General features: G+C 24.6%; 4 protein-coding genes across 4 annotated transcripts; 2 read left to right on the forward strand and 2 right to left on the reverse strand.

Annotated features, from left to right (window-relative positions):
• Positions 1 to 4314: 4314 nt before the first annotated feature.
• On the forward strand, positions 4315 to 6834 carry Phum_PHUM288740 (uncharacterized protein; the record flags this gene model as incomplete). The annotated part of the gene is made up of 9 exons (XM_002426950.1): positions 4315 to 4324; positions 4689 to 4939; positions 5018 to 5272; positions 5366 to 5511; positions 5611 to 5729; positions 5804 to 5996; positions 6085 to 6324; positions 6408 to 6665; positions 6741 to 6834. 9 exons carry the CDS (start codon positions 4315 to 4317, stop codon positions 6832 to 6834), a joined length of 1566 nt encoding a protein of 521 aa, XP_002426995.1.
• Positions 6835 to 7782: 948 nt separating this feature from the next.
• Positions 7783 to 10111, forward strand: Phum_PHUM288750 (uncharacterized protein; the record flags this gene model as incomplete). Its single annotated transcript, XM_002426951.1, has 6 exons — positions 7783 to 7961; positions 8235 to 8399; positions 8497 to 8705; positions 9433 to 9647; positions 9752 to 9961; positions 10058 to 10111. 6 exons carry the CDS (start codon positions 7783 to 7785, stop codon positions 10109 to 10111), a joined length of 1032 nt encoding a protein of 343 aa, XP_002426996.1.
• Positions 10112 to 10599: 488 nt separating this feature from the next.
• Positions 10600 to 13011, reverse strand: Phum_PHUM288760 (GTP-binding protein-invertebrate, putative; the record flags this gene model as incomplete). Its single annotated transcript, XM_002426952.1, has 10 exons — positions 10600 to 10628; positions 10704 to 10886; positions 10917 to 11164; positions 11254 to 11562; positions 11659 to 11746; positions 11835 to 12074; positions 12172 to 12307; positions 12419 to 12702; positions 12771 to 12878; positions 12993 to 13011. 10 exons carry the CDS (start codon positions 13009 to 13011, stop codon positions 10600 to 10602), a joined length of 1644 nt encoding a protein of 547 aa, XP_002426997.1.
• Positions 13012 to 13879: 868 nt separating this feature from the next.
• On the reverse strand, positions 13880 to 15140 carry Phum_PHUM288770 (Charged multivesicular body protein 1B, putative; the record flags this gene model as incomplete). Its single annotated transcript, XM_002426953.1, has 5 exons — positions 13880 to 13994; positions 14070 to 14290; positions 14375 to 14508; positions 14588 to 14698; positions 15065 to 15140. 5 exons carry the CDS (start codon positions 15138 to 15140, stop codon positions 13880 to 13882), a joined length of 657 nt encoding a protein of 218 aa, XP_002426998.1.
• Positions 15141 to 16069: the final 929 nt, after the last annotated feature.

Below are 16069 nucleotides of genomic sequence, written 5' to 3' on the forward strand. Positions count from 1 at the left end.
TACTACTACTACTACTACCACTACTACTACTACCACCACCACCACTACTACTACTACTACCACCACCACCACCACTACTACTACTACTACTACCACCACTACTATTACTACTACTTTTAGTTTTACTAAACGTTTGTACATTTTCGATTGTGATAATATGATATTAAATAATTGTGTATGTGTATGTATGTGTGTGGGGGTGCGTTCATGTCTATTTTTCAATTCAATTATTATTTTAAATTAATACATGATAAAAGAATAATTTTTATGAACTTTGCGTACCATTATATGCCCTTTTTTATAATAAAAAAAAAAAAAAATATTTTCTGTAATAAAAATAAAAATGTTATATAATGCATGTTGAGTTGTCCTTGGAATCATTAAACCACTCCTAACTTTACATTTAAATTCGGTTTTTCCCGTAGCTTTTAGTTTCTAACTAACTAACCAACTAACTAGTTTATTAGTAGTTTCTAACAGTTTGATGAAATAAAAAGAAAGTTGAAAAGTCTTTTTAAAGTACTACTCAAGTATCTCCCGACATTGAAAGCAGTATTTATAATTAGTTAACTTTACTAACAATAGATGGTGTTCCATGTCATTGTTAACGTATTTTTTTTTTTTTTTTTCGTATTTAAATATTATAATTAACGGTCGTTAAATTTTGTACTAATGGAGTTTCGTTTGAATTTATGTAATTATTACTTACATTTATTAATAAATATTTCATTCTTTCGTTGACACGTTCGCCGATTGTCATTCATTTTATTACTATTTTCTCTTGCTCTTAAAAATTATTCTTTGTCCTCTGAAAATAATAAAAAAAAAATTATATTAAGGAATAAAATAATATAAGTAAAACAATATATATATGTGAAACCCCTAATAATTAAACAATAATTTTTATTAGTTCTCCATAATAAAACTTCTTCCTGTTAACTTTAGAATTTTTTTTTTTTTTAAATTTAACGTAAATTTTGTAGAATAATTTACGACGTGGCGATAAATTATATAAAAATACAATGGTTGCGACTTCAAGTTGCATAACACCGTATCGACGTCGCCATTTTTATTTTTATAATATGTTCATATCCATTTTTAAAAAACCTTTTGAAATTTATAATTGAAAAATGTTGGTCAATTTTTTAAAACATAATCTAATTAGACTCTTTTTTATTAAACTATCATTATTTCATCTTGTTTAAAAAAAAAAAAAAAAAAAAAAAAAAAAACAAGTTGCTATGTCATCAAATACCGATGCACAAAGTTGATTTTTTTAAAAAGTTTTTCAAATTCAACAACAGAATTTAAATCCGGTTTCAAACACTTTTTGTTATTACATCCTTATTTAATGGTAACAAATAATGATCTTATTTAATAAAGCTTGTTTGGAATATAATTTCTTTTTCGGTATACTTACTGAATATATATATATATATATATATATATATATTTATTACAAAAAACTTTTGTGCGTTCCTCAAACATAAATTTTAATGGTGTTAAGAATTGCCTCGGGTTTAAACACCTATGAATAATGTTTGCACAAAAAAATGAGCACAAATTGTCAACTCCAAAACATTCACGATGATTAGAAGGTACTCAAAACCCACAAATTGATTGATGGATTACGTAACTAATTAGTGATTTTCTTTAGAATCCTCCTAATGTCGTCGTCGTTTAACCGAAAAAAAAAAAAATTTTAAACCTAAAAAATATAAGGATGGTCGTGTATGTTGTTTTTATATAAAATATTTAGAAAATAAATGAAGGTTACTGTCTAATCTTTTCCATTTTTTTTTTTTAAATTACTTTTATGTATCTGCTCTCTACCAACAATAATACACAATTTGAATTATTAAAAAAGTGAAAGTGAGAGATACCTTTGATTCCATTCCTTAACTTTGTGTGTCTTCAATTAGTCAATCAACAAGTGATTACTTTATTTTCTTACTTATTTAATCATATGATGTCATTTTAAAAATTTCATTTTTCACATAATTCCTTTTCCAATCGCCTTTACACACTTTTCACCCTCTCGTTGATCGTTGAAAAATTGATCATCTTTCTATAATTCTGTCATTTCTTTGCCTGAAATAAAATTAAAATCGTATTAAATATAATTATCATTAATAATTTTTATAAAAAAAAATAATTGCGGGTGTCATTAATGTTTAATAATTGTAAATATCTGTACATGTTAAATTAAAATTTTTTTTAATTTTAAACACCCACAAAAATATCTATTAGAACACGGACGTGAAAAAATTGTCCTTCAAATGACCGTTTCGATTACAAGTACGTGATTCTATCATACCTTTAAAACGGGGAGAAAGTAAAATGATTGGTTATAATTTGAATCCCCATTCTAAGGCTGAAACATCCACTCAACCCATCTTCATCAGATTATATTAAATTTAGTCTTGTGATTGTTGTCATTGGTTGTGAGACAAACCTTAAATTTAATATTTTTTTAGTGTAACTAATAGCATACATATATTATCAATAAAAAATAATTTCAAAAAAAATACAATTAATATATTCATATTTTTTAAAAATTAGTGTAATTAGTTTGTTTGGGGTTTTAGTAAGTAGGAATTTAGTTATTAACCATTATCAGATGCAGAAACCAAAACTTTGATTGTTATTGTTTGCATTTATTTATAATTATTAATAACTTTTCATTAATTTTTTTTTTTAAATACATAATTTATGTTTTCATTTTAACATATTTCAAAAAGACTCTTTTAATATAAGTTTTGGAATTTTTTTTTTCTGCCGAACATATACTTTAGATTGTTTTTATAATATTAAACATTAAAACACTTGCATTTATATAATATTGATCAAAAGACATTGTTTAGGCATTGAAATTTAGAAAAAATTAAGGGATTAACAATTATTAAAAAGTAATTGTTTTCTAAATGATTCAATAATAATCGATGCGTGAAAAAAAAAAATATTACAAATTATTAAACTTCTTAATTTTAAATAGTTTATAGTAGTTTATAGTAGTTTTAAATAAGTAAATATATTCATACTTATTAGCAAAGTCATCATCAGCTGTAGATTTCATCAGCATAATCTTAGAGTATTTTCTCTTATTTGACCTCGTATCAATAATTTTTTTTCCTTAAATTAACTGTCGCCCTACAAAAAAAAAAAAAGAAAATTCTTATTTATAGCCATGTTCATATGTATATATATAACAATAAATGTTTAATTGTAAATGAATATTTAAAAGTTTTAAATAATAATATAAACACATGAATTTTATTACAGTCATGACAACTAGGAAGTATTACAGTTATTGTTTAGCACTTGTTTAATTAATTTTTCTTTTCTTTTTTTTAATTTCACTTTTCGATTTCGTTACCTTTTTTCTTTTTTTTTTTACAATCAATGGGCTCTGCATGAAAAACATTAAATTATAAGTTTTATGTACGCGAACGTTTATCATAGTTTCATAAAATTGTAATTTCTGATTTCTATATTTGCATAATTTCATTTTTGAGGTTGAAAAGTGCGTGAAAAAATCATTTAACACCTTTAAAATAATCAAATCCCTACTTTTGTGAAGCCAGTCATGTCGTACGTGCAAATAATTAAAAACAAAATGGCGGCTTCGTTGCTTTTTTTAATTATTTTCAGTGAGAGATAAAGAGCAAAAAGTAAATGAAATTTAATAAAGATAAAAATTATCTGATCGGAATGTCCGATAATTTATTTATAAGTCAGCAAAAATAGTCAAGGTCAAAATGTATTAAAAATTCTTGGAAGAAATTTTATCGTAATAATAAATGTGCAAAAGGGTTTTTTTCGCTCACAAAATATTAATTAGTTACCATTCGCCTTTAAGCATTTTTCTAAATAGTTTTATGAAAATGGCCTCAAACAAATCGGTTTCTATTTTAAATACTCATAAATCCCGGCATAAAAATTAATAAATTATATAATTTTCTTTTTAAACAGCCTTTATCTCGTGAAATTTTAAAAGAATAACGTATAAAATTTATGGAGAAAAAAAAAAAAAATTTATAAATTTGCTTACCGTTAAAACTTCATTATTCAAATCCCCTCTTTGTTGAACTCCTTCTCCCTTTTTTTCTTACTCTATGAAAACCCGCCATAAAATTTCCTACCACGTTCGAAACAGATTTAATTTTGTAACGTATTCATGATTGATTTTTTGAAAAATAATTTTTGATCTGCATCTGATAATTGCTGGATTTTCGTCGTCTTTTTTTTTCTCTCTAATAAAGTGAAAAATTTGTTTTTAGTAACTTTTTACATAATTAAAAAAACGGGAACGCAATGGGAAATGGTAAGTTACTCATTCGTCAATTGTAAAAATATTTAATGAAACCTCGTCTATGGTTATATTTTAAAATTTCTAGAAATCTATTTGAATCAAATTATTTTTAATCAGCATCATAATAATAAATTAAAATTTATTTAGTTAAAAAATAAAATTTCTACCATGATTTATACAAGTTAAAAATTTTAAAATTTATTGAATTTAAGTATTGTAAATTTTTAATTTTATATATAAGTATATACTTGTACCTTAAAATATAGATTTAATTAATAAAAATAAATTTCATTTAAAAGTTAAAAGGTAGAAATTTTTTTGCAAAAATCTAAAGTTTAATTTATTAAAAAAATTATTTTGAATTTTTTAATTTTAGGTGAAAGTGCCTTTGAAAAAGAATACCAAAAAAGATATGAAGGGGTTAATATTGAAGACCTTCCAGACCGGATTGCTGATGTTTTCAATGGGAAAACTATTTTTATCACCGGGGGAACTGGTTTTATGGGAAAAGTATTGGTGGAAAAAATTTTAAGAAATTGTTGTGGCTTGAAGAAAATGTATCTTTTGCTAAGAAATAAAAAAGGAGTTGATCCCAAAGACAGATTGCAAAAAATTTTTGAGTCACCGGTATGATATTTAAGTCTGTTAAATTAACGTCCTCTTATTATTGAATAAATAATTTTTCCTTTTTTTTTGTTTTTTTAGCTTTTCGACAAAGTGAAAGAAATACACGGGGAAGAAAAAATAAAAAGGAAAATCGCTTACATCGGTGGTGATGTATCTCTTCCCGATTTGGGATTGACCGAATCCGATCGAAAGCTTTTAATCGATGAGGTCAATATAGTATTTCATTTGGCTGCTACAATCAGATTTGATGAACCTTTAAAAAAAGCTGTGCTATTGAACACAAGAGGAACAAAACTTGTTTTGGAACTTGCTAAACAAATGAAAAATCTTGAGGTATTCAATAAAGGTTTTTGTATGAATAATAAGCCTTTGAGTACTAATAAAAAATACCCATCTGAGAAAAAATTTTTACCATTGTTTTTGTAGCTTTTCCATCACATGTCAACAGCTTACTGTCATTTGGAACAAAAAGTTTTAGAAGAGAAAAGTTATCCTCCTCATTGTAATCCTCATGATCTTATTAAAACAATGGAATGGATGGATGATGATGTTGCTGAAAGCTTGACAAAAAAGTAAATTATTTAATTATTTGCAAAAAACGGTTAATTTAACAAAATTTATTAAGTAAACATTTTTTTAAAATAAAAAATTTTTTTGTTTACCTTTAATAGAGTGTTGGGTAAATGTCCAAATACATATGCATTCACTAAAAATCTTTCCGAAGGAATCATTGTTGAAGCTATTGAATCGGATCCTCCATTCCCAGCGGTAATTTCAAGACCATCAATAGGTACGTAAAAGTTTTTTATAAATTTTGAACCTAGAAAAAAAAATTATACATTCAATTTTTATTTTATTTTTAAGTTGTGCCTATATGGAAGGAACCTTTGCCGGGATGGACGGATAACATTAACGGTCCGACTGGACTCTTGATTGGTGCGGGAAAAGGAGTTATAAGAACAATGTATTGTAAACAAGAAGGATATGCAGACTATCTTCCCGTTGACATTGCAGTTAACGGTATATTGGTTGTTACTTGGAATTTTATTTCCAATAAGTATGATTTGTTATTAATTTTAAAATAAAGGTACTCGTGATTAATAAGTTATTTTAATTATTATTCATTTCAATATAATTTATTTTAGGGATTACAATCGGCGTTACTTTCATTTTACTTCGAGTGAAGAAATTAGAATTTCATGGGAAGAACTTATTCTTCTTGGTAGAAAAATCACGGAAGAAATTCCATTAAACGGAGTCGTTTGGTATCCGGGAGGATCAATGAAAAAATCGAAATTGTTTCATAATATATGCGTTGTATTATTTCATTACATTCCTGCTTACATTATAGATACATTGTTATTCTTTTTAGGATATAAACCAATGTAAAATGACGAGTCACGACATTGATAAAATTAACTGTGACTTTTTTTTTTTTTGTTTAATTTCTTTTTTTTTTACATTTTAGCATGTGTCGAGTGCAAAAAAGAATAACGAAAGGTTTTGAAGTTTTTGAGTATTATGCAAATAACCAATGGCAATTTATGAATACTCATGTTTATTATGCAAGATCTATAATGAATCCTAAGGAAAGAGAGCGTTACAAGGTAGATGGTTTGGGTCTTGATGTTGAAGAATATTTTAAAAGTTGTATACTTGCAGCTAGAGCTTACATTCTTAATGAAGCCCCTGAAACATTACCAGCGGCCAGACGACATCTTAAAATGTAACAAGAATCACAATATTTATATTATTTTATACGAAAGACAAATATTAATTATGAATTTTTTTTTTTTTTCAGAATGTATTGGGTCGACATTTTTACAAAACTTGCTTTCGCATTTTTCCTTTTCTATTTTGTATCTAAATATTTTGACATATTTCATATTATTTAAATCGGTTTCTTATATTGTTTTACATTTATTTCAAATCTTTTTTATTCTAGTAACTAATGTTGTGAACATTATATTTGCCGTCTAGAATTAGACGTTATTTTTAAAAATAATTGTTACATTTATTTTCCTTATGTAATTAAAGCATACTTTAGTTGTGTGCACATTTAATTTTTACAATAAAACATTTAAGTTTTGTTTCTACGTAAAATAATTTTAATATCTTGAAATTTAAATTAATTTTTTAATAAATATAATTTTTAAGAATATTTTAAATATATTTTCACTGTTTATAAATTTCTTGTTACATTTTTTTTTTTTTTGACTTATTTTCCTTTGATATTTATTTGCTTTATAAAAAAAATTTTTTTTTTTAATTTTAAGACTTTTAACCTTCCTTTTTATATATATATTCTTAAAATTAATATTATATATATATATTAAAATTACAATAATATATATATATATTTTTTTTTTAAATTGCTCATTTTATTGATTATTTTAAAAGTAAAAAAGTAGAAAGTACTATTTTAGATTTCAATCGCTTCGAGGTAAAGCGTGTCAATAGCGATTTTAAAAAACCTTAGTTCCACGATTTTAAATAATTTCTCCATCTTTATTGGAAACCAAACTGATTTCTTATGTTATCGCCGTTATATAATTCAGTAAGTTTTTATTACTTCATTTCCTAATAACGTTACAAAGTTAAAATTAAATTGAATGAAGCTGAAGGAAAAAATTTAAAAAATTTTATTTCTGTAATTAAATGAATTATAAAGTTCTTTTTTGTTATGAAATATGATAAAGCTTTAAATTATTGTTACTAAGGTTTAAAATTATATTTTAAATAAACATTTTACATAGAATTCATATATTAAGAAAAAAAAAATTTTAATTTTTTTTATTTTATAGGTATTATTTTTATAAATATCTAGTTTTAACTGATCCAGTATGTCTGATGAAAAGTCATCTTTTGGTAAAAAAGCTGCCATTAGCTTTGGAATAGGCGCTGTAATTGCAGGTGGAAGTTACTTGATTAATTGGATTCAAACACGGAGGCAAAACAATACAAATGAAGCAATTAGTAATTCAAGTTCAATAACTGATTTAAATCTTTCAAAAAATTTTAAGTAAGATAATTTTTTTATATTTCATATGAACTCGATTCACTTTTAATGTCTGACTTATAATCAATCATTACTTGAAATGACTTTTACTTCTATTTAAAAAAAATACGAAAAAAAAATTTAATAATTACTCTGTACTTATAAATTGAATGTAAATAAAAAAAAAAAAAAAAGGTCTGGGCTTGTGTTTTTAAGTGAAAAAGACTTTTTTAATATTATATACCTATTGTAACAAAGAGCACAATAATTATATTGGAAATAAATTATTTTTTCTAGTGGTATATCAAAAGGTAATAAAAAGTCAGACTGGAATTCTAGTCCATGTGATTCGAATAAGACAGATGAAATGAAAAAATCATTTGATTCTTATGAATCATCCTCTAAACCTGAAAAATCAAAAACTGAGGAACTTACAAATCCATCAGAATGCAAAGGAGACAGGTAAACCATGCCACGATAAGTCATAAATTTAAATAATTTTAAAAAAATAAAAGTTTATGTTCTATAATAAAAAAATTTAAAAAAATTTTTTCTTTAGTCATAATGATTTAAATGAACTATTTAAGGAAGTTGATGATTTATTCGAGAAAGATGGCCATAGTCAAAAGATGGCATTGAATCTTTTGAAAGAACTGAAAACCAGCTCTTTAAAAAATCCAAATGTTTTATGGAGACTTGCTAAAGGATATCAATTGATAGCAAAATCTCAAACCGATATTGAATTGAAAAAAAATTTTATCATTTCAGGTAATGTATTCAAAATGTATTTTGAGAAAATTTTTAATTTTTTTTTTGTAATTAGAACAGTTCCCCCCACATATTTCAAGTTTTTTATTTATCGAGTTGGCAAAAATGAATTTTTTATTAATTATTTTAAAATTATTTTCATCTATTATATTATGTACATTATTATTATCAATAACCTTTTGCCATTTTTCAGGTTGTATCATTTTCATTTTTTCATAAAACTCTTTATTTTTACTGCTCCAATGCAGTTTTGACCTCTTTGTCATTTTGGAACAAATTATACTCACTTTGAGCTAAGCAGCGACTATAACAGGAGGGTGAGGCAAAACATTTCAGTCTAGTTCCAGTAGTTTTTGTCCAGTGGCTAAAGATGGGGAGGGCCTGGCATTATCGTGGTGAAAGACAATTCCTTTGCTATTTGCTAACTCCCGTTTCTTGGATGGCATTATTTAATTTTGTCGAATGTAAACCTCTGAATTTATGGTCTCATTTCGTGGCAGCAGCAGCAGCAGCTCAAAGTAGACTATGCCTTTGTAATCTCACCAAAGTTATGCATTATGGTTCTTTTGGTACTCGCAGACATTATGTGACGCATTTTGCTTCTTTGCAATGTCCCTTGTCGAACTATGCAGATCATTAACAATTATGGCCTTTATTTGATCATCATCGACCTTCCCTTGGACCTCCCCTGTTCTATTGTAAATAACAAAAAAAAATTTCAATTTAGGTTTACAACATGCATCAGAAGCGATAAAACTTGAATTTTTCAACTTGGATGCTCATAAATGGTATGCTTTATTAATTTTCATGGAATATCAATATTTACCAATATCTGAAAAGAAAGAAAAAGGAAGTGAATTTTTAAAACATGCGAATCTCGTTTTGTTTGAAAGAAAAAATGATTATTTATTACATTATTCATTAGCGAAATTTAAATACGAGGTATGTGAGTTTGTATATGTTTTTTTTTTTTTTAAAAAACCGTTAAAACCAAAACGTTCTCTAAAACGTAAGAAATACGTTTTTTTTTTTTTTTTTTTTTTTAGGGTCTAACTGATAATAGATTGAAAAATGAATTTTCCGAATTTGGTGTAAGCGATGTAATTTCAGAATTAAAATTAGCTGATTCTCTAAGTCCTAAACCGTGCAAGGAAATTAAATTTCTTTTGGCCAAATGTTATTTACTTGATAATGACGTGGCAGAAGCACTCGATTGGTTAAAGGCTTCTTGGAAAGTTGAATCGAAAAACGATTTCGTAAGTCTAATTAATATCTAATTTTTTTTTTTTTTTTTTACTATCAAATATAATAAAAAACGAAAATTTATTTATTTGTTGTTGTTGTTGTTTAAGGATGCAAAATGCGACGAAGAAATAAGTAGTCTTTTGAAAAAACTTCAAACTTAAATAAAAACGAACGCGCACAGAAATATATTTTTAAAAAAAACTAACATTTTAAATATATATATATATATTCGCGGATATTATTTCTACAAAATAATAATACTAACAGGGCTCAGTAATTTTTCAAGTTAAAAACAATTGTTAAACTGTATTTTAGTTTTATTAATTTTTTTTTTTTGTATTCATCACAATTTTGTACGAGTTAAATATTAAATATTATATTGTTAATAATATGGGGTTAGATTTTTATTTTTTTGTTAACGTATAAATCGTATAAGGGTGTCGGTTTTTTTTAAAAATGTTTTTTTATTTATTATTATTATTTTTATTATTATTATTAAGATGAAGTAATTATTGACGACGATTAAATAGAAACAAAAAAAAAGTAATAATAAAATTAAAATATGTTCAATTCAAATGATGACTATATATTATTTGAACGTAACGTAACGGTTTTTTTTTTTTTTTTTTTAAACATATGTGTAATTCAATTATTCATTCTTCACCTTCAATTTTTTATCTGAAAACATACAAAGTTTATTTTTATTTTGTTTTATTTTTTTATATTTTTTTGTCCTACAAACTTTAAACTTACTTTCTCGCGCTTTTTGCTTTTTCATTTTTTTATAATTTAATTTTTTAATTTTATTCAATCTTTGATTTCCTTCCATTTGAAAAATAGATTGTAATTTTTTATCCGGTTCTTCTTTACCCCCTTTATTTTTTTTTTTATTTTTCTTTTTTTTCTTTTGCGATAATGTCACGAATAAATTTTCACCTAAAAGAATAAAAATTTTTTAAAATTAACATTTTTTTTTTTTTAAATCAAAAATTTTTACCGTTAAATTTTTTTTTTTATCATTTATACTTTTCGTTGGATTATCCATCGTTTGTTTCATATCCACATCCATAATAATCTCTTTTGCCTCAAATAATTTTTGATCGTATTCCTCGAGATTAAATTCTCCAACTTCTTCGTTTTTTGTAATTATGGCAGAACTGATTTCGTGATTTTCCACATCTTCCGGCGGTTGAACGTAATAATCAATTTTACCTCTGATTAAAAATTTAAAAATAACGAATTGAAAACCTCAAAAATTAATTGTTATTATACTTGTGAAATTTGTTTAAAAAATTGTTTTTACTTATTCCAATCGTCGACTAAAATTTTTGCCGCTGCTTGAATGTCAGGTACGCCACCTTTTTTATAACGTCCATATCTTTTAGATAAATAAGCCAAAAATTCTTCGCACGTATTAAATTCTTGTACTAAATATAATTTCATTAATTTTTCTTTTTGAACTCTTGCTATAACCATTTCCGCCGCTTCCGTGTAATCATTTGTTTTAATTATATTTTTCAATGCAGCATGTGGATCTGATGTGCTCACAAATGCCAATCCAGGACAATCTAAAAGTTTTATTTTAGAATCTAGCTGAACTTCTTGAAGAGATCTGTGACATTTTGTGAGCGAGTCAGAACAAATTAATAATATAATATAAAATATTTAATAAAAATAATTAATTTATATCATGTGATTATTTACACACCTCGTGATTCCGGGTACAGCACCCACTTTACACGAACGATTTCTTTTTAATGTATTTATTAAACTACTTTTTCCAACATTTGGTAAGCCTGCGAAAGTAAAAAAAAAAAGGGAAAATTTTCATAGAGTACTAAAAAAAAATTTATATTTTAATTTTTTAAAAAATTTTTTATTTACCTACAACTCCGACTCTGATTGAAGTTTTTATTCCCTTATTCCTCGTGTAATTGGCTAAAAGAGATGTTAAGTTTTCTGCACCAACACTAACTCCTCCGCTTTTGATTTCTTTTTTTTTAATCATTTTTTTCCTTCCCAATTTGTGTTTTTGCATTTGAGTTGAACTTTTAAATGCAATGCATGGAACTGATTTTCTAAAGTATTTTAACCATTTTTGAAGAATTTCTAAAGGCACTAAATCTAAATAAGAAATATTTGAAAATCGTTGTTAATTTTTTTTTTTTGTGTTTTGAGTAAATGCGATTTTAAAAAAAAAACTTTGAGCATTCAAAGCTACCTGCTTTGTTTAAAACAACTACTAGTCGCTTTGTATCACTTGATTCTCTGACACATTTTTCTACTGCTGGACATCTAGTGCCTAACGGATCTCTGGCATCGACAACTTCTAATATAACATCAGAAGCTGCGACAACCTAACAAAATGTCAATAAAATTTCATTCTAAAATATTTTTAAGTTTTTCAAAAACACAGTAGATATGAATTTGCAAATGTCTGGCTGTAAATAAAAAATAAAAAAACATACCTTTTGAAATTCACTAAAAAAATTCTTTTGTTGTTTATTTATTGATTCTTGAGACACTCCATTATTTACTCCATTTTTTTTTAAGCTCTCCAAATTGTTATTTTTAAGTTGTGCTTGATCGACCAAATCATTTAATGTAATTTTTTCTGCGTCTTTATTATTATTCACATTTCCATTTATCAAATCTTTTTCAACTTTAATTTGTTCTTTGTATTCTACTACATCATTTAAAATAGACTCTTTGAAAGGGCAAATATTAGGTACATGAATTAACTTTCTCGAAGCTGAAATAGAAAAATTATTACTTAAAAAAAAGCAGATTTAATATAATGATTATAATATGAAAACTTACGTTTATTAGCTGCTTTTTTAGCTTCTTTTCTTTTTTTTCTATTGTGTTCTCTAACTTTTTTTTCAATTTTATAACGTCTTTTACAAGATACTCGCTTACTGGGTTTCTCTAAAATGTGTTATTAAAATAATTATAAAGTATAAATTAAATGACATTGAAGAGAAATTGTAATTTTTTTCATTAATTGGTAAAAAGTAATTTTAAATAATGTACCGTACTTACTCAGGCACAATTTAGCCATGTTTTTTTAAAATTATTTAATAAAATTTAGGTATAAGTTAAAGAGCACGTTTTTATCTTTTTTAACGTGGCATTAGAAATTCTTAGACGACGACGTCTGCTATTTATTATTCTTCGTTTTTTTTTTTTTTTTTATAAAATAATTCAGAAATAAGTAAAATAATTTTTAATATTTTTTATGATCAATTTTTTTAGTCTGGTATTTCCATTTATTTTTTAAAATCCTTTTTCTGCTTATTCCTAAAAATATGAATTAAAATGAAAATTAAAAATTACAATAATGAATAATATTATAGTACAATAAAAAGTGAAAATATATTTGAAAATTGAAAAAAATTATAAATTTTTATTAAACAAAACTTTAATTATCAACAACATTAGCTTAAATAATAATTAGATGAGATTTTTAAAAATGTAAAAAATATAAATGTAATATTATCAATTAAATACTTATAATTTTTAAAAAAAATTAATCAAAAATTTCAATCGACAACTTTCACGATGAATTAAAAAAAAAAAATTTTTATTATAACAAAATGATAATAAATTTGAATGGATCAAATTTTATAATTTCTAACAAAATAAATATTTCCCTGGTGAAATAAATTATGACAATACTATAATAAAGACTCTTGCTTAAAGTTTTTTGTGCTAAAAAATATAAAATAATACAATATTGAGAATTACAAAATTTAACAAATACTTTTATTACAATTTAGTAACAAGCTTCTTATGTACATGGATATATAAAAATACCTCCATTCAACTTTCAACTGAACTAGCATTTTGTGTTTTTTGAAATCATCATTAGCAAGCCAATATAAGCAAATTTATAAAACTTTTGTAAGGCTAAAAGTGGTAAAAAAATTTTATTGCCTCAATCTAGCTAAACGTTGTGTTAACTCATCTTGCTCTGTAGATGCTTTAGTTGATTGGCCAACAGATCCTTGAGGTCCGGTTGGTAATTCCATATTTAATTCCAACCTGCAAATTAAGAATTAATTAAAGTAAATTTGTAAATAAGTTTATAATCATATTTACTTATTAGGCTGCACTTACCCTGCTTCATCGGCAACTTGTTGCATTAGATTTTCCACCTCATTCTGTGGTACTGTGGTAGTCGTGGTTTGACTCATAGCATTTTCCATAACCGAACTTTGAACATCAAGATCTTCAAATTGTGTTTCAAATTTGTCCATTAATGAAGATATTTTTTCTAAATTCATTGACTTCATGGCTTGATCCATGGCTTTGCATACTCCTGCCATAGATTGAGTTACCTGTGCATAATAAATACTTGTGCTTTTAAGCATGTAATATATAAACAAAAAATAAATTTACTATTTGAATATTTTTTTTTTTACCCTTCTAGTAGTAAGTGCTGTTTGAACTCTACTTGCCACAGCATCTACTCTGGCACTCATTCTCAGATAATTTAATCCTTGATTTTTTTGTCTGATTGCATTTTCAGCATGAATTCTAGCTCCTTCCATGTTACCTAAAAAATGTTTCAGAAAAAATTAAAAATTTAATCAATTCAAATCTGCATAATATACATATATAAATCAAAATTAAACCTTTTTGAATAGCCTTTTTAGTTTTGGCTTTTTCAATTTTTTCTTCTTTTTCGCATCTTTTCGCACTTCGTTCTAATTCTTTCGATGCAAATTTAAGATTAAACAAATTTTCTATAAACAACAAATTAAGAATAATACTGGAATTGGAACATTAGTTATTTTGTTTAGTTCAACTTGAATTAAAAACTTATGAAAAAATGGCAGGCACATTTTTTTTTTTTTTTTTTTTAAATAAATGTCCATATTAATTCAATGTTAGACAAAATTACAAAAATTTTATTAAATGTCATTGAAAATAAATGTTATTAAATATTAATTGGAATAATTAATGGGAAATTGGTTATAAGTTACGTAATAACATTTTTTTCACGATAAAAAAAAATTATAATTTATATAATAATTATTATTATAAAAAATATGTTGTAGTAAAAATCCCTTTTTCGTTTTATACAATGAAGAAGAAGAAATGTCAAAAACCTATACGTTGAAAAAATGCATTTGTACAATTATAAATTTTTTTAAAAAAAAGGATACTTTCCATAGCAGATGACATTTTTAAAAAAAAAATTAGTTTTCTGTTCTTCAAATAAAAATGGTAAAGCTAAATATAATGAAATTTCATCTAATATCACTCCTAAGGATCAGGATTTTGGTAAACACTACCTTAATCTGACGTAATTTCATAAAGTATACAAAATATGTGAAATTAATGATAAATAATTACTTTAAAAGGCTGTGAAAATATATCATTGGTTAAATTTAATTCCAAGTGGCCCTAATAAAAAATCGAAATCTTTTGTTTCTATGTTGGTGGGTTATAAAAGCTCTCTTTAAAAAAAAAAAAAAAAAAAAAAAAAAAAAAAAGAAAATATTTTGTGCTTTTAAAAATACAATTTAAACTCATGCATTAAATATTTCAAATTGTTTCTTCTTCATATTCATTTTTTTAAACTTAGTGAATAGTGTTTACTAGATATTATACTTTGCACAAAACCGGTAATTTTGTTTAAAAACACAGTAAGTGCTAAATAAAAAAAAAAAAAAAAACTTTGTTTTTTTAAATTTATTCAAATTTATTATTTATTTAAAAGTTTTCATATTGTAAAAATAAATTTATTTATGTAGTTAAACAAAATATTTAATACATAATATTAGCGTTGACTAAAAAGTCAAGTCATATTACATACATTTTAAATTATCAATCTTAATTTGGATTGGGGCGTTTTTTTTTTTTTTTTTTTTTTTATTTTGTAAAACTTTACCATTATTAAAAATTTTTTCCTGCACATGATACCTTTTTCAAGCTTTTAAAAATTAAATAAAAGTTAATTTGGGTATTGGCAGTTTGTTATTATTTTAAAGTCAAGGTTCATAATGAGTCATGTTTTATAAACATCATTTAGTTGCCATTATTTGAAATTATTTAATACCATGATGTCATTTTTTTTTTTTTTTTTTTTGAAGTTATCACAGAAGTTTTAA

Source organism: Pediculus humanus, genomic scaffold, assembly GCF_000006295.1.
Source record: "Pediculus humanus corporis 1103172107667 genomic scaffold, whole genome shotgun sequence".
NCBI lineage: Eukaryota > Metazoa > Arthropoda > Insecta > Psocodea > Pediculidae > Pediculus > Pediculus humanus.